Source organism: Macrosteles quadrilineatus, unplaced genomic scaffold, assembly GCF_028750875.1.
Source record: "Macrosteles quadrilineatus isolate MER2022 unplaced genomic scaffold, UCM_ALF_1.0 Scaffold_1__1_contigs__length_201487025, whole genome shotgun sequence".
Taxonomy (NCBI): domain Eukaryota; kingdom Metazoa; phylum Arthropoda; class Insecta; order Hemiptera; family Cicadellidae; genus Macrosteles; species Macrosteles quadrilineatus.
This window is the reverse complement of record NW_026542594.1, coordinates 120,835,726-120,862,187: the sequence shown is the minus strand read 5'-3', so window position 1 is coordinate 120,862,187 and position 26,462 is coordinate 120,835,726. Positions and strand designations below refer to the sequence as shown.

At 35.6% G+C, this 26,462-nt stretch overlaps 1 protein-coding gene across 1 annotated transcript in view; it reads right to left on the bottom strand.

Moving 5' to 3' along the window:
* Nucleotides 1-3,298: 3,298 nt before the first annotated feature.
* Nucleotides 3,299-26,462, bottom strand: part of LOC128983975 (autophagy-related protein 2 homolog A) — a 250,121-nt gene continuing 226,957 nt past the window's right edge. Inside the window, exons 33-39 of the mRNA XM_054403259.1 lie at nt 23,423-23,636; nt 21,795-21,947; nt 16,246-16,367; nt 13,428-13,582; nt 12,575-12,724; nt 12,211-12,276; nt 3,299-5,750 (exon numbers count right to left, since the gene is read on the bottom strand). Of these exons, the coding sequence (XP_054259234.1) occupies nt 5,577-5,750; nt 12,211-12,276; nt 12,575-12,724; nt 13,428-13,582; nt 16,246-16,367; nt 21,795-21,947; nt 23,423-23,636 (1,034 nt within the window). The 3' untranslated portion in view covers nt 3,299-5,576. The remainder of the gene's footprint in view (nt 5,751-12,210; nt 12,277-12,574; nt 12,725-13,427; nt 13,583-16,245; nt 16,368-21,794; nt 21,948-23,422; nt 23,637-26,462) is intronic.

Genomic DNA, 26,462 nt, shown 5'->3' with positions numbered 1-26,462 from the left:
TCTTATTCTGTAACTGTTAATCAAAGCAATATTAACACACAGGGTTGGCCAAAAGTATTGAAACCCCATATTAACTTTTTAATGGGTTCCACAAGGAAAACAAAACTCTGCACACCTCTATATGGCATAAAAGTGCACTTTTTCTTATCATCCCAATTTCGTCCTAAAACAAAAATGGGTTATTTTGGTTGCAACTCAAAAATTTTAAATAGAAAGTTTCATCAAGTGACACCTCATTTTAAAGCTTAAAAGAATATCAGCGAAAACAAGAGGTCTCTTATCTGAACCCCTTAAATAGAATTGCGGCATTTTTATTCTTCATCAGCCTAATAGACCCTGTGAGGTACCAAATTTTAAGGGGGGTAAAACGTATTTCTAGTCAACAAACACCATAACTTACCCGATTTTTATCCACAACATCCTACTCCTAGGCCTATGCAAGGGCGGTCCCAGGGGGGGGGGGGGTCAGGGGGGTCATGACCTCCCCCAAAATATTTTTTATATACATAAACTATTATACCAGGGAAACATTAATAATTTTTATTGCAAATCGTTTTACCAAATTGAAATTCGTTGTAGTCTTTACACTTGTAGCGAACGAAAGGACTAATTACAAAGTCTAACCTAAAACTTGGGATCGTTCAAGTCTGATTATGTTTTTGTACGTTATGAAAATTAGGGAAGATCGGCAGACAACGGACGCTTTCAGCCATATATGGTAACGGCAGTGTCCGATGCTGACGTTCGGCCGCATTCTTCTTCTTATTTAATTTTTCGGCATTTAATGTTATAATTCATTTTAACCCAGATGATTGAAAACTTGAATTGGGTATTGGATAAAGAAAAGAAGTTGTATCAATCAATAGTCAAAGTTTGAAAGGTAGTTGAATATTAATTTATCTGAGTTCAGCGTTAGGAATTTTTAATTACAGTAATGTAATTCAATGATTACCGTAGCAAATTTCAAAACTTGAGAGCACCTGATATCATATTTAAGAATAACACAACCCAATTGGCATGTTGCTAGCCACAAAACAACAACAAAATGGTAGTGTCTCAGACTTAGATGCGGAAGGGACGGATTTTATTCGGAGTGTTTTATATCGTTGTTTAATTCCTGGCACAACCACAAAAACGTTGCACAAAAACTTTATTCTCACGTTGACCCCTTGTAAAATTTCACTGGCACTGGCGTAGAAAAAATTAGAACACTGTGAACCAATTCTTCAGGCGGTAGCAGTGACGGGACGCCGACGCAACGTTAGTTGGGTAGTGTACTTTGTGTATGTTAACTGTTGCTTACTGGGCAGGTATAATGCAGTCGTGTTTGGTGCAAGTTCTTAAACACTTCTTAGATAAAATAAGTTATCTTTTTCGAAATCTTGGTCTGATTTTGGACATTTTCTGTTTAGCATGCACATCGGCACCAGTTGAAAGGGTGTTTTCGTAAATAAATACCTAATGCTTGAATGTGTTGTAATGTTGCTGTATTCCTTTGATATTAAAACCACAAGTCTCAATAATGCAAAAACATGACATTATACAAGTTTATTTTTAGACATTTCTTTGACCTTTAAATAAACTGGGAAGCTTGAACACATTAAACTAGGTCCTCAAAATAGCTTAAAAACCACTCATTTTAGCACGTTATTTCCAAATTTTTTCCGGGTGGGAACCCCCTTTTTCCCGGACCCCCCTCCTTTGCTGGGGGGTATTCCATACCCCCCAGGCCCCCCGGTGACCCCCCTCAAAATATATGTATAGGACCGCCCTTGGGCCTATGTGTTGGCCATAGCTTGGGCTATGGGCCAAAGAACGTAGGCCTACTTTTAATCACAGTGAAGTACACAAACACACCCACAACTGCATATTTATTAATAATAGCACTCCGTTTCACCAAACAAGGTTAAACCGACCGATTTTACAAGTATTTATCACCGACAACGACGACATAACCTCAAGCTGGTGTTTGTTGACCAACGACAGACGACGACGAGACCGGTTCAACAGGTGAATTTCCGATCAGCTGTTGGCTAGTTCTTAAACTCACCACCAGAGCGATTGAGCCTCGACCGAGGAAATCATGATTTGAGCCGGACAAGTTTATTCGCTGTTTGACCGCCGAGTAGCTCGCTAGAAGCCTCTCACACAAATACGACTACGACGACGACGCTACGATTTTACTACGGAGGTTAGCTACCATACTAGTTAGGCTCTTTTCACGTTTTACAGTATTTTCATCTCACGCATTGTTAATCTATTATTCATATTCGCTTTATTAAAGTTCCGATTCGAATTGGCTAAATTTAATAACTTAACTTGAGTCTTGACCCGCCAGTTCCTGCCTGCCAGTGACTAGCGGTGGCTATAGTTTATTTAATTTTAGTTAATTAGTTTCAAAATTACGATTTCTCCGTTTGCTTGACAAATAATTATCACGTCTAAATTATAACTCGTATTCACCGTTTTAATACCCCGAGACTTGTCGTCTAAGTTCTAAACCCCGTCTTTGGCGGGTGAAAGAATCAAGTCTTGGGAGCAGGCTGAGTTGAACAATCATCAGCCACGAATATTAGTATTAAATTTATTTTAAACCTATCACGATAAATTCTCCGTCCGCAATTATATTAATTAGGCCCCGACGACTCTGTAGGAATTGTTTTGCCTTTTATTCGATATTAGATAAATTACCAACGTCTTCAACTAATTAGTTTAAAGTTTAATACGAGTATTACATCACATCGGCCAAGATAGAATACTCGTCGGTCCTACAGAGTCAGTATAAAAGTTAGGCAAAATCCTCCACAACACGTTAGCGAAGGCTGAGATGATATAGCTCCAACTGGGCGTCTGCAGGATTTCCTGAGCGCTTCAAGAGCTCTGAGCCTTCAATTAAATTTTAAATAAATTGATCAGTCAAAGCCGTGACAACTTCGTATTGACCCCTGGATTTTTCTCAGCTCCTTCTGAGCACTCCGGGGAAGAAATTTGAGAGTGGCCGAATCTAGGGGTAGGCCTAGCCTGACTTAGGTGAATACCAGTTTATTCCCCCCCTAGAATTTTGTGTCACAACCCCATGTAAAAATATACAACAATATTCCCTATTAACGTTTTTATAGGTTGTAACAGGGAAGCTAAATTCATTATTACTGTTACAAGAAACTAAAAAATATATATGTGTGCATGGTTTGGGTTTCCTAGTGTAACCCATTAACAAGTTAATATAGGGGGTGTCCATTCTTTTGTCCAACCATGTATACCATCTTGTTAGGATATTTATGTATGAATTAAATGTAAATAAGAGCCAAAACTGAACACAGTTTTATTTGGTTTATATACATAAAAAATACACAAAATACATTTAGTTTCAGTTACCGTACATAAAAATGTATCAAAATATTGTAAGTTTGTTTACAGAATTTCCATATTATTTACTTATAACAGAGGAAAACCTTCCACACAATGGTCAAACTAGATTTATTATAAAAAAATAATGGTAATGTCTTGGTTTTGATTGTTACAAAACTACCACTGTTTTTTTACCCAACATAAGGATAGACTTTTTCCCCATTAACATTTTAACGACGTAGGCTCTAGTCTGGAATCGTTTTACTTTACACATAACTTCAAACTAGGCTTAGAGGGTTGCGGCACAATCACTTACATAGATCCATTGGTGATTGGCAGGATTTGAACTCGGGGACCAAAACCCCATGTTTAACCACTAACTGGTTCAACATAACCTTAGAATTGAGTATAAATACTCAGTGGTCACATTATACATCCAGTGTTATAATGAGTAAAAACTTACAAAAAAGAATTCAAAACTGGACACAAACTGTTCTGAAGAAATATATTATAAATATCGGAACATATCAACACTGTGTAGCTATCTTAAACAACATCCAGTTATTTAAGATTATAAAACTTGAAATTGAAACACTATTCTATCATGTGAAAGGGTACAGCTTTAAGAAGGCCTTAAAAATTCAGGGAAAAAGAACAAAGAGGAAGAGGAAAGAAGTAACAGATATTTCATCAAAACAAAATAGAAAGTAAAACCAACAAGTAGTAAACCTACAGTCAGCAGAACTCCAGAGGATACCTGTGTTTGTTGTTTGAGGAATCATTTGGATATTTGAATCAAAGAGTCAGGAAGGTAAGGACTTGTATTGAACAAATATAAAAAATGTGTTAAACAAATTAATTTGTTTAAATATACGCAATCATTATTGTTTCTAAATAACTAACAATGAAAAAAAATAATATAAAAACTACAAAGCTACTTGGTAAAAGCTATCTTACTAGTTGTGTAAAAAGCATATTGCCTTCTTCAGTACTTCATTATTGAAAGACCCAGTTTCTTGATTTTGATAAAGCCAAGACTAGTGAGTGAGTAACACATACTTAGCGCTTTGCACCAACTTTACAATTATTTATAATCACAAACATAACACAGCTTCAAATTTATACTTATAAATGGTAGGTATCATTGATAAGTTATTATCAAATTGAAAGATAGTTTTCACAATTGAAAAATTCCAGTTAATAGTTTTGATAAAAATGTAAAATTCTTACATATTAAAGTCACCGACCAAATTTAAAGCATATTGTTCCAAAATATTTGTATTCACAAAGTCAGAATTATTTTGGTACACAAAACATTAACTTAAGTTTCCAGACATAAAAAATTAAAACTTTCACTACTTCTGGTCTTATGACACAATTTTTTTTGTTTATTTTAACAATTTTGCTGACAAACAAAATATATTTGAGTTAACGGTTCTAGCATTTAAATGCTAATAGCAGCAGACAGATTTTTATACAGCAGAACCTCCCTACTTCGTCTCATTTTGGTTATAACTCTTGTAAAATAAAGAATGTATGAAATGAAAAGAAACTACAAGTTTTTCTTTTTTCTGTATTCAACAAATTTAGGCTAAATCATAATAGTCATAATCATAACACATTATAATTTTCAACATTTATTTTGTAATTTTTCAGAAAAATTGCCATTGGCGGCTCTTTTGATTGCATTTCATCAGATAATTAAGCTGATATGGTAAAAACGTTTATAACGATAGAACATACTATATATTACTGTGAAAAATAGGCTACTCTGCCATGAAACATAAAACTCTTAAGGTGAAAAAACATAATACATTCAACATCAAGTTAGTTGACAATTTACAGAACGCTGATGATAAACTACCCGGGCAAGTACAGTTTATAAAGTAGTATATTAATTGGTAGGTCTGTCCAGTCTGGTTGGATTACCTAGAGTTAAGGACCAGGCTGGGATGGAGTAGAAAGGTTTTACTGATAACTTTTACTTGAAGTGGGATAAGACTGAACCAATTAAGTATTACAATTTAAGCTTTATAAAGATTCTCTTCCCATCATCTCGATAAAAAATTATTCAAAAAATCTTCAATTTGTTTAACACCATAAGTTTTTATAACCATAATCTTAAAACCTATTTGAATAGTAGATCAAATTAACTGATATAGATGGCAAAAAAATAGATTAACACCGGTGTCAAGAATCTGCTTTTTTCAAAATATTACCAACAGAATCTACTGATGTTTGTCGCCCTGGTCACGCCACTTGTATTGAGCCTCACGCCGCGCGTCAGGCACCAACTGACTGCGGACGCCGCCTAACAGGTTGGAAGTTGCGGCAGACGCCAGAATGATTGGAGCAACCATGGTGGGGGGGATCTGGCGCAACACACCTCCAACGGCGCCGAACTGATATCAACAAAACACTATCATGTACATCAAACAAGTAACAGTAACATGAGTTAGTGGAGTAAAGTAAACATAGTAAAGTGGATTTCACTTTATTCTATAGTTAATACCTTTGACTATGACTATTATTTAAAAGTCAGTATACAGATACACTAAACAGTTTCATTCTATCTCCTCACGACACATGTACATAGTTCATCAAAGTAAAAGATGGTTTCACCATTTTAATATCTCTTATAAAGTTATAAGCTTTTAAAATGAAATATATAATACTCAATATGGATATTAAAATGTGTATGTTACTGACAGAGTACTGAATTCAGAAACATCGTATATTTCCTAAAGCTTTCAAGCAAAGTATAAAATGTAGTAATAATAATAGGAATTTATTCACATTGACTTAAATTGGTTATAATGCTTAGGCATTTTATAGTATGCCCACAAATGTGTCTGACAAAGTATTAAGTACCGGTAATGAGATTTGTTCATGAAAACGATTTACTTTACAATATTTAAATACTTTGTACATGGTTTTGATTAGGTAAGTTTATTTCAGATTAGTTAATGCCCTAAAAGGCAACAACACTACCCGCGTTATTGTAGTGCAGATTGTGTGAGTAAATGTATATGTGCGTTTGTGTGTACTAAATCAAATCAAATCATCTTTATTCAAGCTGTACAAACATACATGAATAGAGTCACCGAAACCAAAAACACAAACAACAAGTAGGCTACATTATGTTTCTTACTTGATTTACATCAATCGATAAATCTATATAACTTCTTGATCAGCATTGTATGTGTTATGAATATACGTAAATTATATACGTAAAATATACGTAAAAACTTGTATATGTAAATTTAATAACACGTACAATGCTGATAAAGAAGTTATTTAGTGAAGCTAGTCAAGCAAAATTAGCAGCAAAATCGCAACAATCGGATACAAGAGTCAAGATTTCCACGAAGATTGCAGATATTTACTTCAACAAAGAGTACCTATAGCGATGTTTAATCTAAATGAAATAATATCACCACTATATGAACGAATGATGATGATGATGATGAATATTTTGATAAGTTTTATTTACAAACGAATGAAGAAGTGTGTTGAATCATAACATAGTCAAAACTGAACAGTTTTAACAAAAAAAAAAAGCAACAGCTGTTACATAATAAATATTACAATAAAGTATAGACTAAAGGCAACACAGCTGTGGCTAAGTTGACGCCACAAATGTATCAAAAAGAGAATAACACCACAATACACAAAAATCAAGATCAACTGTAACTCCACTGGCGCCAAAAGAACCAAGGAACAAGGAGAGGTATTATTCATCCAGAATATGATCAACAACTTTACTGTGAAAAAGAAGAACTGAACCTGATTGCCTACGACATCCATCTACAGTTTTTGAGATTATACGGTCCTATCGCATGGAATCTACTACACAAAGACGTCAGTGAAAAGGTTGAAGACGCCATGGACCGGAAATATTTACGGATAAACGACTAATTAAACAAGCTCATAGAGAAGAATATACCTAATGAAGACTTGTATAGGACGAGTACAGGACACAAATTCCAGAAGAGAGCCATCAACCTTACAGACATTTAATTCAGTGAAGAAGAAACGAAAATACTGAACTACGGAATGAAGTACAATTTCCCAATGAAGAAGAAGGACAAAATCGAACTACTAGCTACTTAAGTTGAAGCGAATGTAAAATCACTCAGAGACGTACACCATTATACCGTTCGGAAGGAAGTGACAGCCAACGCTTTCACCAGCCAAGGACCCATAGATCCCAGCAGAAATGAAGAACTGATGACATGCAACAAAATAAAGAAGAAACTGGAAGAGAATAGCTCAATCGCTGTGAAAGCAGACAAAAGCAACGCAATCATAAAGTGCTCGGTAAAGAAGAATATTTAAAGAAGACCAAAGATTTTATCAAAGAAAATAACTTCAAAGAGCCGAAAAGAGATCCAACACAGAGGTACCATAAAGAGCTGTCCGATGTCGTGAAGAGATGCACCAGAGTGATTACCGAAGAATGTTAATATTTATCGAACATCCTAAATTCCAAAGCGCCCCTGATGAAAGGGATCCCGAAAATACACAAGAAGAATGTACCCATCAGACCCTTAGTTAACTTTAAATGTGCTCCTACCTACAATGTTTCAAAATTATTAGCAAGTAAGCTCATTAATGATTTGAATTTGAATATATATACAGTGTAAAGAATAGTTATGAATTTGTTTAACTTGTAAAGAACATAGATATAGAGTCGAATAGTAGGTTAGTCTCATTTGATATCTCAAATCTGTACACCAACTGTTATGAAGTGATCAAGCTACACATAGAATTGTGCCGTTTTCCCCCAGTACTTTTCCCTCAGCACTTTTCCCTCAGCACTTTTTCCCAGTACTTTTCACTCAGGTAAATTCTCTCAGGATAATGAGCTGGGGAAGGAGCTCAGTACAAGGGCCCGATACTGAGTACTTTCCCCCACCCTTTGGGGGTAAAATCCGTGTATATATTATATACGTAAAATATACGTAAAAACTTGTATATGTAAATTTAATAACACGTACAATGCTGATAAAGAAGTTATTTAGTGAAGCTAGTCAAGCAAAATTAGCAGCAAAATCGCAACAATCGGATACAAGAGTCAAGATTTCCACGAAGATTGCAGATATTTACTTCAACAAAGAGTACCTATAGCGATGTTTAATCTAAATGAAATATTTCATTTGAAGACACTTTTGTAAATATAAGGGAGGGCACTTAGGCAGGAGAGTCAGTTGGCCTCACCGGATGGGCGTGTTGAGCCACCGGTGACCCTTCCCTGGGTGCTGGATGGGCGTGTTGAGCCCCCAGTACTTTTTCCTTTCTCCGGTACGGGATGGGCGTGTTGAGCCCCCAGTACTTTTTCCTTTCTCCGGTACGGGATGGGCGTGTTGAGCCCCCAGTACTATTCCCTTTCCCCTAGTGCATAGGCATGTTGAGCCCCCAGTACTTTTTCCTTTCTCCGGTACGGGATGGGCGTGTTGAGCCCCCAGTACTATTCCTTTTCCCCTAGTGCATAGGCGTGTTGAGCCCCCAGTACTTTTTCCTTTCTCCGGTACGGGATGGGCGTGTTGAGCCCCCAGTACTATTCCCTTTCCCCTAGTGCATAGGCGTGTTGAGCCCCCAGTACTTTTTCCTTTCTCCGGTACGGGATGGGCGTGTTGAGCCCCCAGTACTATTCCCTTTCCCCTAGTGCATAGGCGTGTTGAGCCAGCACTGGCTGGACGGGCGTGTTGAGCCCCCAGCCATCCTTTGAATCTCCCCCTTCCACTGCGTGCAATAGTAGACAGTGTATAATAGGAGATTCTGTTTTAGGCTGGGCAGTCGGAGCCAGACAGCCGACGAGAGGTGTCAGCAGGAGACAGTGCTGCACATTGCGAAGAGTCTACACCACTATTAGAAGGCTGGGCAGTTGGAGCCAGACAGCCGACGAGAGGTGACAGCAACGACAGGTTGCTCTCTGGGAGGTACGCCGTTGGGACGGTATTCCAGAGGATCACCAGGGACAGTACAGCGTTGAGCACTGGATGCTAAACTAATAGTTGCCTTGGTACTACAAGGCCATTTCATTTGAAGACACTTTTGTAAATATTGTATATAGTGCATAATAAAGTAGATCAGTTTATAGCAGTCACCGAGTTGTCACTAACCCAGGATAAAAACCCTTGAGGAAAAATAAAGAAATACTGTGTAGGAGTGTGAAGGGACTTTTCTCCTTCAAAAGGGAAAACTTCCTTACACAAGATACCTGTATCTGGAACTGTAGATCTTGTTAAATGTAGGCTTTTACAGAATAGTTTAGACAATGAAGATGTCAATCAGATTGTAAAATTGCTTGTGACTGTTTTGAAATAAAATTATTTTAGATTTAACAATAGATTTTATGAACAAACAGATGGTTTAGCTATGGGAAGTCCACTTTCGGCAATTTTGTCATAAATATTTTTACAGCATCAGGAAAAAGAAATGTTAAAGAATTTAAGAAAGAATCATGATGTAAAACTGTATGTTAGATATGTAGACGACATGCTTGTTATCTTCAGACAATCCCAAGAGCAAGAGCACGAAACAATGATGCAGACACTTAACAGCCACTATCCGAACCTCACCTTTACCAACGAGTTTGAAGAAAACCAAAAGATCAACTTCCTGGACCTCACGTTAGAGAGAAAAGACAACAAGATTGAGTTTGAAATCTACAGAAAACCTACGCAAACGGACACTACAATCAACATCAAGTCTATCCAACCAACAATTCACAAGAACGCAGCATTTAGATCCATGCTGTACCGAGCATATGAGATCCTACTTAGCCAAGCCAATAGGAAGAATGAACTGGACACCATTAAGAAGATCGCACAAGTTAATGGATTACGAACCAAGACAATAGAGTACATCGCAAGAAAGACAAAGAGAAAAATCAATAGCCAGAATAAACTACACAGCAGAACAACATTAGAAGAGGTAAAAGAGGAAAACACCAGATATGTCACATTTAGCTATACGGGGAATACAACACAAAGGACTGCTAATAGATTCAAGAAATACGGAGATTCAATAGCCTACAGGACTCAGAACACCATGAGTAAAATACTGCATCTAAAAATAGAAGATTGTAACAAATTCGACGCTTCGGGCATCTATAAAATCAGTTGTAACGATTGTGACAACTTCTACATTGGACAGACTGTGAACTTCGTCAACCGCTTCCAAAACTACATATCTGTCTGGAGGAACAACAAACCGGAAAGATCAAATTAATGTTGCACAACACCGTTACAAAATGGACACTCAATAGAAAAAATAGAGGATAATCTATGTATTTTGAAGAATTTTAAGAAAGGATATGTAATGAATGCTTGGGGATAGTTGTATATTTATAAGGAAAAATGTAAAAATAGAAATAAGCTGATTAATGAACAAGTAAATTTCGACTGCAGTTGTACTTATAAAAATGTATTGGCCGGTGCTTCCGGTAGCCAATAGGATATAAGTAGGGACGCCATTCAAGATTCTTGTCATTCGCCTATTGGGTCTAATGATGATTAGAGTGTCCAATTGAAATCGATCACCATTTACCATCTTTTTTGTATATTTACCGTCTTGTGAGTAACAGAATAAGGGTAAATATATGTTTTAAGTGTTATAAGACGTTTCTTTTATTTACTTTCCGTCAATGAATCTATGCAATACAATTCTTTATCCGTACATGTTAATAGTGTGTGTTTAATATGAATTATGGTTTATTTACTCTTTTATGGTTGATAATATAACAAGAGGGCTGATACTATTAGACAAATTTATTAATTTCCTACAACAGATCATGAAAATTGTATTTTATTTTCCTATATCATTAAAATTGTTTTGGAGTAAAAATCATTTATTGGATTGATAAGTTGCTCTCTTCCTCAACCTAAGTTATAAAAATAAATCTTCTATGGAATAACAAGTTTTATCTTGGTGATATTTTCTTACTAAAATTCTAAATCCCTTTGTATGTATATTAATTAGTTTTTAATACTCAAGGCATACCAGGAGTCGGCGCGCATGCATATTTTGTCCTTGGCGCCCAGTTCAAATAGTTACAGCGAATCGGACCTTACTTTTGGAATGACCCTCGTATGTGTGTATATCATTGCAAAACACATATTTATGAATTTGACTTTTGGGGAAAATAATGTATTCTAAAATATACTGGTCATATAGACAGTTAATATAATATCTAATTGTGAAAAGTGGTTTCTTACAGATGCTTTAGGTTCCAGGTTTAACATTATTCGCAAGGATTTTCTTTTAGTTAAAGGATTTTATCTAGGTTTTGTGCACTAGTGCCCCCATGGATTGCTAGACCATGACAGAGGTAAGCAAAATAAATACATTTGAGTGTTTCTAGGTTACACAAAAATGATATTCTTTTTAAGACGTATAATCCTGAAGTATTTTTTTTTGCTAAATGTAGAACATTTAGATCCCAATTGAAGTGATTATCCACTATTAAACCTAAGAATTTTGTGAAATTTAATGTCACTACTTGACTTTGCTCTATTGATATGGACATTTCCAGATGTTCTTTATTTTGCACTGTTGAGAAGAACATTTTATTTGTTTTTTGATGATTTAAAAACAAACTGTTTCTAGAGAAATAAGATTGAAAACGTTTTAATTGTTCACTACATACTATTTCAAGATCATTATTACTAGCAACAGAAGTGTTAGTGTAGTTTTAGTTGTTTACTAGTACTGATCAAGTATGTGAGATTGAAGCATGGCATCCGTGGCATTGAATTAGAATTTAAAATAATTTTACTACGTAGGAAAAAATATTCCTGATATAAACATTACAAGAGAATTTCAGTTTTCACATAAACATTTAACACATATACATACCGCTCCCTTGTCTTCATGTTCTGCCAAGGCCTCCTGTACAAGGGTGTGCGCAGTTTCTCCAATACCCTGTAGAAACAGAAGAAAATTATTAACATTGGATAGAAGAGAATCAGTTACCCCAGAATCAGAAGGGACACACCCAAAATGTCCTCTCTCATTGGTCATAGTGTCAGACGACAGCTCTATTCAATTCAAATAGTTGGATGTTTGTGAAAGAAAAAATAATAATAAATATTTTTATGAACACTCTAGCATTACTGATGCACTATTATGTTGTATTTTTAATTTTCATTAAATAGATAATGAAAGTTACTAAAAAATAATTGACAAAACACACGAGTCATAGACAATGAAAATGAATTACCTCCTTAACTAGGGCAACGGCATTTGTGACTCCTTCCCTAAAGTCAGCAGGGGGAGTGTAGCGGGACCGAGACTTGCTACCCCGCTTGTTTCTCCTCCGCCGCACACTTGGCCCGGGTGACACCATGTCAAATGCTGTCTCTGCGACACTCTAAAAGAGATATGATCAAGTTTGTGTTTGCAACATAATTGAGATAAGGTTTTTTACATTATTTTTAGGAAATTTTTGGTAGGAACCAGAAAACAAAATTTACTAAGTTCCTTGAATTTGCATACTCGTACTCTTTATTGGAGAAGTAAAAATATCCAAATTTATATTCCTATAACTAACTATTTGCTTTATTCATGCTTAACAACAGGGTGAGAAAACAAAAGAGAAGTATATAGAGTTCTTTTAAAATACCGTATAAATCAAGTGGACATTATTTTTGGTCGAGTTTTCGACCACTGGACGACCACTAGTACTGTATAAAAAGGTACAATGTCACCATTGATCAAAAGTCTTAAATATGATGCTTTCTTTCAGAATAATTTCTGATAAGTTTATTTAAATCCAAACAGAGTAAATGTAATTAAAGGAAATTTAATATGAACAATGAGGTTATTTTTTATTACAGAGTGCAATCAATTAATGCCTCCTAAACTTTGAAGTACAGCGGGAAATGTTATTAAAGAACAATAAAATGCTTATGACACTCCTTGTATCCCTTTCTTAAATATGCATCAAATCAGAGAAACAGTTTTATGTAACGGTAGGACAGACAAACAGAAAACATATTACTTAAAAAAAATTATAGATATTATAAAAGATGATGAAAATATGTGTTCCTATAGCCGTTAACAGAGACGCTGACCTGAATAGCATGAACTATGCGAGTGGTCAGTTCTAGAGCAGCCATGGCTGTGGAAGTAGTGAATGAGTTGGCTCCTCTCTGTAGTCCTCTAACAATCCTCCCGTCTTTCTGGTATTGCTCGATGGGCAGCCAGAACAGGTCCCTAATACCTTGGACTGAGAACAACAACAACCACTACAGTCAATATCTTGGAGCAATTGATGGCAAGGGGAAGGTGGGCAGAAAATCACAGTAACTAATAATTAAGTTTGCTATTATTTTTGTAGAGAATTAACAAAAAATATTATATTTTCACTGCAACAGTGGTAAAAGTAATTTGAAAGTGGAACAATGATAATACATTTAAAAAAATCTTGTCACACGGCTGAGTGTTATTAGATAAAGAAAGAAAAACACATAAAACTTAAAAATATTATATATATCTTAACAAAACAAACATAATCCAAACAAACCTCAACTCACGATATTGTTAACTGAAAAATTGGAACATTTTCATGCTACAGCAACGCTTTGTGAAGATTTAGCAATAAAAAATCAACATAAGATATCAATTCCAATTTTAAAATGAATTGCAATAACAAATTCCAAAAACTCCAATTGCCCGTATAAAACCCATGTTAAACGTGCAGTTCTGTATTGAATAGTGTATCTGCATCCACTAATCTCCAGTACTGCATGTTTAACATGGGTTGTTTTATATGGGCAATTAATTAGGGTTGTTTTAATTGGGGAGCGAGCTGGCGTAGTGGTTAGAGCGCGGGACTTCAGTCCCTGAGGTCCCGGGTTCGATCCCCGCCAAGTCACCAATGGATTTTATCTAAGTGATAATGCCGCAACCCCTAGGTCTAGCCTGAAGTAATGTGAAAAACAATCCCAGGCTCGTGCCTAGCGTCCTAGGACAAAAAAAAAAAAAAATATGGGCAATTGGAGTTTTTGGTCAATTACTAGAAAACGAGCAAAGATAGACGGTGGGTTTAAATTTAAAAGTTATTGGTTTTTGCAGATACGCCATTTGACATGTTGCCATTTAAAGTTTTTTATATATAAGGCTACAAAAAAAAATAAAAATAAAATCATTGAAAAAATATTTAGTTTTTGAAATGATGACATGTCGCATATCAAATTAAAGCTGAACTCACGAGGATCAAGAATTTTCAAACAGAACGAAAATAGGTTTAGAGGTTTCCAAGATACAGGGTGTATATCAATTTATTTTAAATATAAATGGCCGCCATTTTGAAACGGATAAAGATAAAGCAGTTCTGTTTTCACTAAATTGTATGTCTAGTCTAGAGCTTTAAAATGATGCATAACATGACATATGTTTACATTTGAAAACTCTGAGATTTGAACCAATGACCCCCAGTTACTCGAACACCCTTTATTTTAAAAATGTAAAAAATATTTGTACGTTATTCCTGGGGTATGAATTAGTGGGTAAAGTTTTCTTTCATCTCTGTATGTCAAGCCGTTTATCTGTAATCTGTTTAGGACAGCTTAGAAGACTCACCCTGTATATACATAAAATATTTGAACGAATAGTGTTTTTGGCCTCTAAGGACATCGAAATGTAAAAAATAAATCGGTTCCGGCTCCAGGTCTTATCGTCCCACCTACGGTAATAGCTACTTCCCTATAGGGAAATTCGCTAATAACGTGGTATTCATTGTTTACCTAAGCTAAATAAAATTGCATATACATTCCAATAGTTTCTTTGAGTACTAATACTTTTTTTACTAAGAACATTTGGCAGAGACAGTCCTGGTCAGTTGGTTTTCATTTGGAAATTTGAGGTTCTACCGCATTTTGATACCTTGCTAAAGAAAAAAGAACTTAAAGTGGTTTAAATACCTGCATTTAAGTAATCCAATTCGTTGCTTGTGTTGCAACCGGTTTCAACTCCGTGGAGTCATCTTCAGGCGTCCAAAGATATAAGTTATCACTTCATTTGAAGGTCGTCATAGTTTTTAAAAAACGAATATACACGTAACACGAACATTGAACACTGAACACTGACGTTTAACATTTAAAAAACATACAAAGTTGCTGAGAAGGTTAGCGACGCGTACCGGCCGGATGTCAGTCTAGACTTTACATCCGGCCGGTACGCGTCGCTAACCTTCTCAGTAACTTTGTATGTTAAACGTCAGTGTTCAGTGTTCAATGTTCGTGTTACGTGTATATTCGTTTTTTAAAAACTATGACGACCTTCAAATGAAGTGATAACTTATATCCTTGGACGCCTGAAGATGACTCCACGGAGTTGAAACCGGTTGCAACACAAGCAACGAATTGGATTACTTAAATGCAGGTATTTAAACCACTTTAAGTATTATACAGTAATCCGGAGGCTAACATCCATCAATATGAAAAAGAAAAAAGAAGACTACAACAACCCAATAATATTCAACAAAAGCAAAATAAAAGCATAAACCAACTAGAAGAGCATAAAAAACAATGCGGTAAAGTCGCAGAGAACTGGCAACACCTCAGCCGTAGAAGTAAAAACTCTAGAATCGCAAACTCGCCCCCATCCCCTTACCCACCAACCATACTTCAAGCTATTACTACCAGACAGACAGTGACACAAGTGTATCTCTAGTCTGTTGCACTCAGGTTCCTACGCCCAGGCTCCTATGCCTGCCGACCAATGTTATTATATTTTCTACGAAACCCATTCGGTGGATACTACTAAAAAAATTTGGTCGACCTAGACTCCGACTGAACATGAACCTTTGGGTTCGAAATTGATATCGGATAGAAAAAAATAGGATTGCTAAGGTAAGACCTTACAATATCAATTATGATTAGCACTTACACAACTGCACGACAGAGTACATAGGTCCTACCCCACCCAACAGACTTGGCAATTGGTTCTTCTTTATATCACTGAGCCACTCAGACATTATGTAGGACAGCAGCTTCTCAAATCCCAGCAAACTGAAATCACAACGTAACACCTGATTAAAACCCTGTGCTGTATTTAATGTTACCCTAAACTAGCCCTGACACTTAACAGACCAGTAGTTGAGGTTGTGTATGAGTTAAGGTCGATTCACACATATCAATTACGGCACGTCACAGTTCAGACATATAAGTCACGTTACAGTCAACCAAAATATTCTTAAATGCATTTTCTATTGCCTTATCTAGACTCATCAGGCACAGGTCTGTCAGTCGCTCTTTTGGCGTCCGTCAGTCAATTTCAGATTTCATTCCACCGATATTTTTGGATTGTTCGGATGCCTGATGGACGTGTTTAAGGTTAGAAAATAGTGTTTTTGTTATTAAAATGATTGTGTTTATATTTTGAATACTGTTTGTCTGGACAAAAATTTGCTGGACTATAGGGTTTTAATTTAAAATGTTTAACTGTAACATCACTGTAAATATTAGAGACAGAAGACTGACTGAACTGAAACCAACTGACGGGGAGTTGACTGAGGAATTGCGGACGCAACTGAGACTTCCTGGACTGTAACGGAACTGTGACTGGACTGATATGTGTGAATCGACCTTTAGGGAGCAAAAGAGCAAGCCAACTGTTGTCAGTCATTCTGTGGAAAGCACCTCTCTTAATGAGTCAAAGTTTTAAGACTTACTTAACTTATCTATTTATCTGAGGATCGTCTCGCTTGTTGTTTTAATGTTTTGGTCTAACCATTCTATTGGATTATGTTTGGGAGTATTATAATAAACTCAAGAAATAATGTAGTATACAAATAATAATATGCTACAGGAATATAAATATAGTTGTAAGTTCACGGTCATCTGTCCTTAGTGGGACCATAGGTGATGCATAGTGTACAAATGTTCTATTGAAAAGGAGAATCAGCTATATAACTCCCCTGAACCGAAACTGGTGATAATGACTAAAAAGGCTTGGAGGCAAAAATCTATATATAAAAAAAATATTGGTTTTTCTCCTCCGAGTCAGTTTGGCTCTTCTACTGGACCGATTTTTATAATTTTGGTCTTAAATTAAAGGTTTCACCACACAGATTTTCCATCAATCATCTTCATTAATCTATCTACTGTGCTTTATTAATCGACACAACAAACATAAATAGATTTGATTGTATTCAAATCCTTTCTTCAATTAAACATGTACCTATTTCACAATTTTTAATTAATTAAATAATCCTATATGTTTTGGTCTAAGAACCTTCAACGAAATACCAGCTCTCGTTTGAGCTATTGATTATTAAGATTGGATGTACCTGAAGCATACTGCTGAATCACAAATCAACAATAATTACAATTATTTTTAGGACTTAACTGCAATCAATAATACTTAACTCAATTTTTATTTTAGTTATTCTATACGTCTTTGTCTTAAAATACTCCTAGAAATAAAGGCTTTCATTTGAGATATTAATTGTTTGAGTCAGTTAAGTTCAAATACTGTATTGCTCAATCAAAAAACATCAATTTGATTATTTCTCAGATATGGAATTTATTAAATTATACAAGTCTTTTAAATGGCACAAGGCTTATTGTAAAACAAGTGCATGACAACAGTTTATATTTATAAATAATAAGAAGAATGCACATTGGGCAACGTATACTGCTACCGCTCATTGATCTTTTGCCATCAGATACAACTGTGCCATTTTCTTTTAAGCGAAGAAAATTCCCCATAGAGATAGCATTTTCAGAATTTTGCATCACCATTAACAAGGCGGCAAACAATCGATCGAGTTGGAGTCTACTTGCCTCAACCAGTTTTCAGCCATGGTCAATTATAAGTAAGATGCCTTATCAAGAGGAAAATCGTCAAAGTTTAAATAAAACTACAAGGACATCTTCGCCCGATCGTGGCAAAATTAAAATCATCTACCACGGTCAGATAGATATCATTATCGTCCCCACTGTCATGTATAAATCGTTACTGTCTCCCACGGTCAAGGAAAAATCCTGAATCTCCTGCAGTCGTGTATCATTATCATCGTCTTCTGTGATTGCGGCTAAATTATGATCATCTCCCGTGACCATCTATACATTGTGATCTTGTTATCTGCGGCCGTGTGGACATCGTCATCGTTTCCTGCAATCGCGGCAAAATTGTGATAATTTCCTCTGGTCGTGTAGATATTGCCATAGTCTTCTGCGGTCACGGCAAAACCCAGAATAACCTCCTCAGTAATGGAACATCATCGTCGTCTTCCGCGAGAGCAGCAAAATCATGAACATCTGTCACAGTCGCATAGACATTATCGCCGTCTTGTGCGATCGCAGCAATAGCAGTAATTTTCTGATAGCCCGATCTTCGCCGAGGAGTCAGAAATAAGTATCAGAATCGACTTTGAGCGGATTGATTCTTGATTCTGATTCCAAAGCCAAGGATTCAGTAGAATCAAGAATCGACTTTTGGAATCGACCTGTCCCTATGCATTATTAATTCTATGTTGTCACTGACATTCAGTTTAATATATGATATTATCTCATCTTATGGCTCAATGCTGCGGAGCAGCACGGGTCCTCTAGTCTATCTTAAAACGGGCAGGTAATAATGTGACCGTACACAGAAGGCTTTTATAGAATCGATGGGAGAGAAATTGATAAGGTATATGGATTCAAATACTTGGAATTACCATATCTAATCTAAGTTTATGAGGAATCAAGGTGGAACACAGAATACATTTAGCAAACAGATGTTTACAAGCATTAATAGTGTTTTCATCTAAATTTTATTAATCTTCTATATATTTAATACACAGTTGTAAGTCTGTTTTCTCAGTGATTACTGGACCGATCTACAAGACTTATGTGTCAAATTAAATGGGATAATAGGTAAGTTTGCCGAATTTCCTTAGAATTTATATTTTTTAAAGGGCTACGACCTACAGCCCTTTAAAGGTGGAGTCAATAAAACTTTTATTGAAGAATACAACATTCATTTATAATTATAAATCATTTATCAGATGTTTAATGTTTGTCAGCTGTGAGACATTTGTTATTATTTTTATAACCTCACCAAGTATGTAATTATTAATCTAGGAGTTCTTGTTTATGAACAAACAATTCCAATGAACAAGAAAAAATGTATTTGTTAACGTTTGTACCTCAATTTTTTTATAACTAAATTATCGAATAATGTGAGAAAGGATAGGATAAGCAGGCTTACCTTAAGAAATGTAGGCGTCCCATTTCATTCACTACAGAACACGGAAGAAAATACAAACAACTTGTTTGTTTGTTTGTTGTTGTTTGTTGGTTGTTGTGTTGTTGTTTGTTTGTTCTTCCGTGTTCTGTAGTGAATGAAATGGGATGCCTACATTTCTTAAGGTAAGCCTGCTTATCCTATCCTTTCTCACACCTATTCTCAGGCAATTAGCCCTTTCTCTCCAAACCTTATCGAATAATGTGTTAGTTTTCCTGCAAAGTGATTTGAAGGAAAGTGGTGATTGAGCTTAAATTTGAGTATGGAATGTGAAATAATACCCATAGTAGGGGACAGAAACTGTTTGTTACGATCAAAATATTCAAAATAATTTATTCTCTACAGCCACTAGAACAATCATAGGGAAATCCTCTTGTAAGTAAGAAAATTGAGTGGGAATCATACAAACATTTGATCGTAGGTGATAAATCTTACTCGAGATCGGTGTTTGACCTTCAGCTATACCAAACTTTACTTTCTTGAGATGGCGAGTACGCCGGATACGTGAAACTACAATGTATCAGTGAACTATACCCTAACTATTTATTTTGAGTACACAGGGAAGTTGCTGGAGAAACTGTGACTTACGATTTCGGTTCTGACGAAGAAGTGTGTCGCTTTATGTTTAGTGGAAATGTTGACTCGGGTCTTTACAGTGTTATAAAAATTTCTCATAATCCCCAGGGTGTGAATAGTAAAAAAATCATTTAATGAAAAAAACAAGTAGAGAACCATCAAACTAAAAAAGTAGGAAAGAACAGTGATGGTGTAAGATGTGCTCTGGAAGTCCCCACAATAAAAACACCGACTCTTTTGAATAGGGATTGTTAAATTGGATTTTAGGCTACTGCAAATCTATGAATTTTGAGTAAGAACCGACTAACAAAGACACAAATATATTCTTATGTTGTCACAAGGGTAATGTAAAATTAGCTAATTATCAACAATCTGAGTTCATTGAAAATTTTATCAACAGGGCTACATCAAATATAAAAGAAACACAAAAAACATTAATACTATTATCCTACTAATATTATAAATGAGAAAGTTTGGATGTATGGATGTATGGATGTATGTATGTTTGTGACAAGTAAACACGAAAAATACTGGTCGGATTGGGCTGAAATTTGGCATGATGATAGCTCACATTCCCGATTAACATATAGGCATATTCTTATCTCAAAAATCCTTTTGGGCTCCGCCCCAGTGGCTTTGCAGTTCTCCATGTTAACCTTATGAGTATTCATAATATTTAAAGGGAATTAAAGAATTTAGCCAGCTGTTTCAACTAAAAGAGTTGGTTCTATGATATGCAAAAGCATTAAAAATTTATAAGATTTACCAACAGGGTGCAGCACTATTATTTTTTTCATTATTTATGAAAACAGCTAATTTGAACTAAGCAGCAACATAAAACTGTGATACACAATGAGAACTGTCAAAGTAGGATTGTTTACAGTTATGTTTATGTTTTTAATTTCATGAATAATTTATGATATTTCGCGAATTTTTAATAATCTATCTTTGTCTATTGTGTAGGTGAAGTAGTAGAACATTATGGCTATGGTAGATGTGTAATACTATCGCATACCGTAAATTTGAGGAAGCAAATTTTCTCAAACCGTGTTTTCTCACATCGCAAACGCAAAGATTGGGTATAACTGAAATAAGCATTTTATACTTATTTGCCAACCCCCGTAAGAAGGACGGGTACTCTGCTAGTGAATAATATAAGATGAATGAATGAATGAAATGAATGAATGAAATATTAATATATGTTTATTTCCACATTATGTATACAGAAAGAAACATACTTTTTAATACAAAATATACTCATAATTACAAAAGATCATACAACTCCGCATTTGCAATGGTGAGTATATTATAAATGTGAAAGTATGAATGTTTGTGTATAATAATGAAGTTCCATCATGTGAAAACTACCGTATTGGACCGATTGAGCTGACATTTTGCAGAGATTGAAGTAAAGAGTAGAAGAATAATAAGGGATGGGAGCTTGATGAGAAGGGAAGAAGAATCTCAATCGAAGAAAATAACCAAATTTAATCCTGATGGAAGGTGACGTCAAGGGAGACCAGAACAAATATAGTAGGGTAGGGAGATGGTGAGAGGTGGGTCAAGTCAGTCAAGGAGAGGGTTGAAATCACAGAAGATGATGCAGGTACAGTATGTTTGCCACTCACCCGTGTCTATGTGACAGCCGCTTGAGACGCAGCTCTGAGCAGTTGAGCTGAGCTAGTCCCATCAGCAGACCTGCCAGAGGTCCATGCTTCATATCCACATGCTTACCTTCGTAGTCCAACCTGATGGGCACCTCTGGGGTGAACTCAAACCTCCTAAAACACAATGTTGTTTTTGTAGCTGTATATTGCTTGGTAATTTGAGCAAAGCTTTGTTGCACAATATAGTTGGGTAATTTTAATGTTAGAGAAAGAACAGCCAAAATTAGAGTTCTTCTTCTTAATCTAATACAAAAAGGCAACCATTTAAAGTTTTCATCAAAGCATTATAATGTATAATGCATCAAAATTTTATAGCTGTCATCATTTTCATAGAAAATAATGGCTATTTTCATACATTGTTTCAAGACTTTTAACCCTTTGAGTACCGCCGCATCTCGCTCCGAGACGCACCATTGTCGTAGCTTGAGTGCCGAGCGTTTTGTAGCGAGACGCGGTCGAGGTTGCACGAGAAATGCCATGAATCATTGAAAAATACATTTTAAAGTTTTAAAAAGTTATAATACCACAACCTATTTGTGCATTTGGTGATAGTTTGTGGGTAATCACATAAAGTGTGCCTGGACTTGGTAAGTCAGGCCTATAGGTGCTTGATTTTATTTTGACCGTTTATTAGTATTTTCAGGGTTGGTAATAAATTTGGAAAATAAAATTCCCTGACTTTTCCAGGTTTTTCAGACTGATATTATACTTTTTCCAGATATACCGTAAGTTGATATCGACTAATCAAAATCAAGGAATATTAAAAAAAATATAAATATTATACTTATTTAATCACTCCCAAATACAAAACTTGTTTACAACTGGATACATATCGATTCCTCCACTGTACCGATAACTAACTATCGATATAAAAATGTGTGTCAGTGCTTAAAAGTCGTTCTTTTTACCATTAGTCATCACCCTGACAAAAACATGTTTAGAGCCCAATGTAGCATATCTATAAAAAAGTAGTCTTTCGGGAGAAATTCCAGAATTTTTCCATAATTCCCTGACTTTTCCAGACCGAGAAAATCCCCTGACTTTTCCAGGTTTTCCCTGACCCTACCAACCCTGTATTTTTACAATGCACGATCTAATAATCCACAAAACAATACAAATTTAGGCCAAAGATGTTAAAAAATAAGTATTTTATGAAAATTTTCCTAAATACCTGCATTTAAGTGGGAAAATGGCTGGCATTACTAGAAGCAACACTACATGTAGGCCTGGCAAATCTCAAATAAAATTGTTTCACCCGCTCGAGGCACTCAAACAAAGGGTTAAAATTAGGTACCACTCACTGAGGATTTAAAATAAAAATCCGATCGGAGTTTGTGCTTTGTATATTGAAGAAATACCTAGGTACATTAATATTATTCTAGGTAATATAATCATGTTTGGCACAACAGCCACAACACAATCAATTGAGTATACAGGACTTCTTGCTAATGTAATTGAAGTCACAAATAGAAGTTTTCAGTAGGTTAAGTATCCATAAAATAAAAAAGTACAACAATAAAGTAAATCAAGTTTTTTCCAAAGTAGCTTGAATGGAGCTATTTAATATGTAAAGTGTTCAATCGATTCACCTGAAGAATATAGGAGAATTTGGTGTTGGGTCCTGTTCCGTGTTGTTGGTGGTGTTATCGCAGATGTCGTTGGTGTCACTGGTGTCATTGAGCATGATGAGCAGCTGAGTGGCAGGGGCAGGGACGGGGGGAGGGAGGGAAGCACACCTGTCCTCATCCACCCCCATCACTGGTGGCAAGTGTTTAGGTGACACAGGAACCAACGCCTCATCTTCTGCAAACAATTACCATTACCATTACTAAACTGCAAATCAGGGCCAGGTAAAAAGATATCGCATTGGGGTACGAATATATAAAATACCTACAGTAGAAACATAATTAGTCAGCTCAATAGTTAGGTTGATTGTGCCATTATTTAATTTACACTTATTTATATCAAAATGTATTAAGTAAGATTTAATTTTTACCTTGATTAAGAATATTAATTTCTGAAGAAAATTTAGTGATTTGCTATGTCTCAAAAAGTTTTCAAATATTGATAAATATTATCAATATTATATTTAAATATTAATATATATTTCAAATATTGAGGGTTTAAGTATCCCTCGATAAAGTAAGAATGTTGTTTTCCTTCAGTAGTAGTATGTGTTGGAAATATCGTCTAAAATAACAAGTCGTCTTGTGGATCAAAAATTAAGTTAATTTAATAGTAAAACTGATAGAATGAAAAACTTAGATTTGTGTATACATCTTACTTCATCAAAATATAACAAACAACTAAACTCTGTTACCAAGGAAACATCATATGTTCTTTTCTAACATAACTATTATGGACATTATAATATGAATATATTATATCTTCAACACACCCCCGTAATGTCCATAAAACATTTTAGAAAAATAAGTTTTAGTTAAGAGGTCACCATCCCAATGAAAGTTTTCATTCTAACATGTTCAATGATGATAGGCCCTTTGTTAAAATATCAGCGGTTTGTTCTTCTGTTGGAATGTATCTGACAGTGATCTGTTTCCCAGAGACCAACTGTCGAACATAATGGTATCTCGTCTCAATATGTTTAGAGCGATCGTGGAACATTGGATTGTTCATAAGTTTAATCACACTTTGATTGTCCACATGTAGTATAGGAATAGACTTTTCTTCAATTGCGCCAATCTCTTTCACAAGACGAAGGGATTTACAGGTCTCGCTAGCAGCAACATATTCTGCTTCCATTGAAGATTGGGAAACACACCGTTGAAGCTTACTCTTCCAAATAGTCTCATCAAGATTGCCATTCAAAAATGCTGTTTTAACATCAAACTGTTTGATAGCAAGATTGTACTGAACTGAATAGCCTAACATAGTTCGCATCGTCTTAAACCGAGCTACAGGGCTGAAAGTGTCACCATAATCAATACCAGGACGCTGAGTAAATCCTTTTGCGACCAAACGCGCCTTGTAACGAATGATCTCGTTCTCAGAATTTGTTTTCAGTGCAAATACCCAGCGATTATCGATGACTTTTCTTCCTTTTGGTTGATCAACCAAATCATTGGTTTTATTTTTTATTAATGAATTTATTTCTTCATCCATAGCGGATTTCCAATTGACGACATGCTCAGATCTAATTGCTTCATCATAATTTTCCGGTACTTCGTTTGTAAGTATTGCAGAAGCTAAAAGCTCATTTTTATCTCTGTCACTGACACACATGACAGAATCATCTCTATATCTCATAGGTATTTTTATTCCATCACGTTTTCTCAGGTTATAAGTCTCCTCTTGTAATATATCACCTGGAATAGCGTTATCATCACTAGGACACAACATGTCTTGCTCATCAGTATCATTGGTTCCTGGATACACAATATCTCTGTCAACAAGCTGATTTCTGGTCTCATCATTTAGAATTGATTGCCTACTGTCAAGGGGATCATGCTCGATATCATTGCTACTCTCTTCAATGTTAAAGTAGTGTTTATCATCGTTATTGTTTATTTTCTTCAAAATAAAACATGATTCTTTTGGTGGAATGACCTTAACAACCATATTATACAATTGATTAGCTGTATTAAATATAGCCAAAGCAATGATTGTTCCATTTTGAGAAAACACCCATGACTTACCATTGTTTTTCACAGTCTGGTGAATGCCTTTTTCACCTGCTTTCCTCACAGAGAATAAGTTACAAGCAACATCAGGACAGTACCAAACATCATCGAAATACCTGTAAGTCCACTGTTTACCATCAAAAACCATAACGTCTATTTTTCCTGACCCCAAGGCCTGAATATGAACACCTTGGTGAGCACTGTCCATCTTTTTAGGAGTATCAAATGGTTTGTAAGTGGCAAACCATTCCCTGCGGTTTGTCACATGGTGAGAAGCACCACTGTCAACAAGCCAGTTGTCACATTCACTGAAAAATGACTTATCAATTAGGCCTACCTCTAGATTTGATCGAGTCATCATTGCTGCATTTTGTATCTCACGGGTACATTCATTTGATTTATGTCCTTTTGTGTGACACTTAAAACAAATTACACCTGTTCGACAGTTTTTAGATAGATGACCATTTTTGCCACATGAAAAACATTTTATCGCTCCTAATTTTTGCAAGTCTCCCTTTTTGGCATTTTTGGCTCCCATATATTTTGGCTGTTTAGAACTTACTTTTATTTTGGAAACCATGGCTACTGCTACATCCATCTCGTCTCTGTCCTTTAGACGTAATTCAAAGTTGAGACATTTCTTCTGTAGAATTTCCCATGTCTTCACCTCCCTTGGTGAGTCGTGCCAAGTCACATATATGTGATCATATTCCTTTGGTAGAGTTTGAAGGAGTCGAGCACACAAATCGTCTTCATTAATAGGCTTACCGTATATTGTTAATTGGTTTTGGATTTCGTCAAACTTTTCCAGATGACTATTCATTCCAAGGGTAGGTTCCCAAGAAATGTTATGGAACTTATTTCTCAATATGTCAATATTTTCAGTTGACTTGACATCATAAATGTGGACAAGTTTCTCCCACATCTCTTTTCCTGTAGAGCAATTGCTTACTCTAAGTAGAGGATTCGTCTCAAGGGATAAAACAAT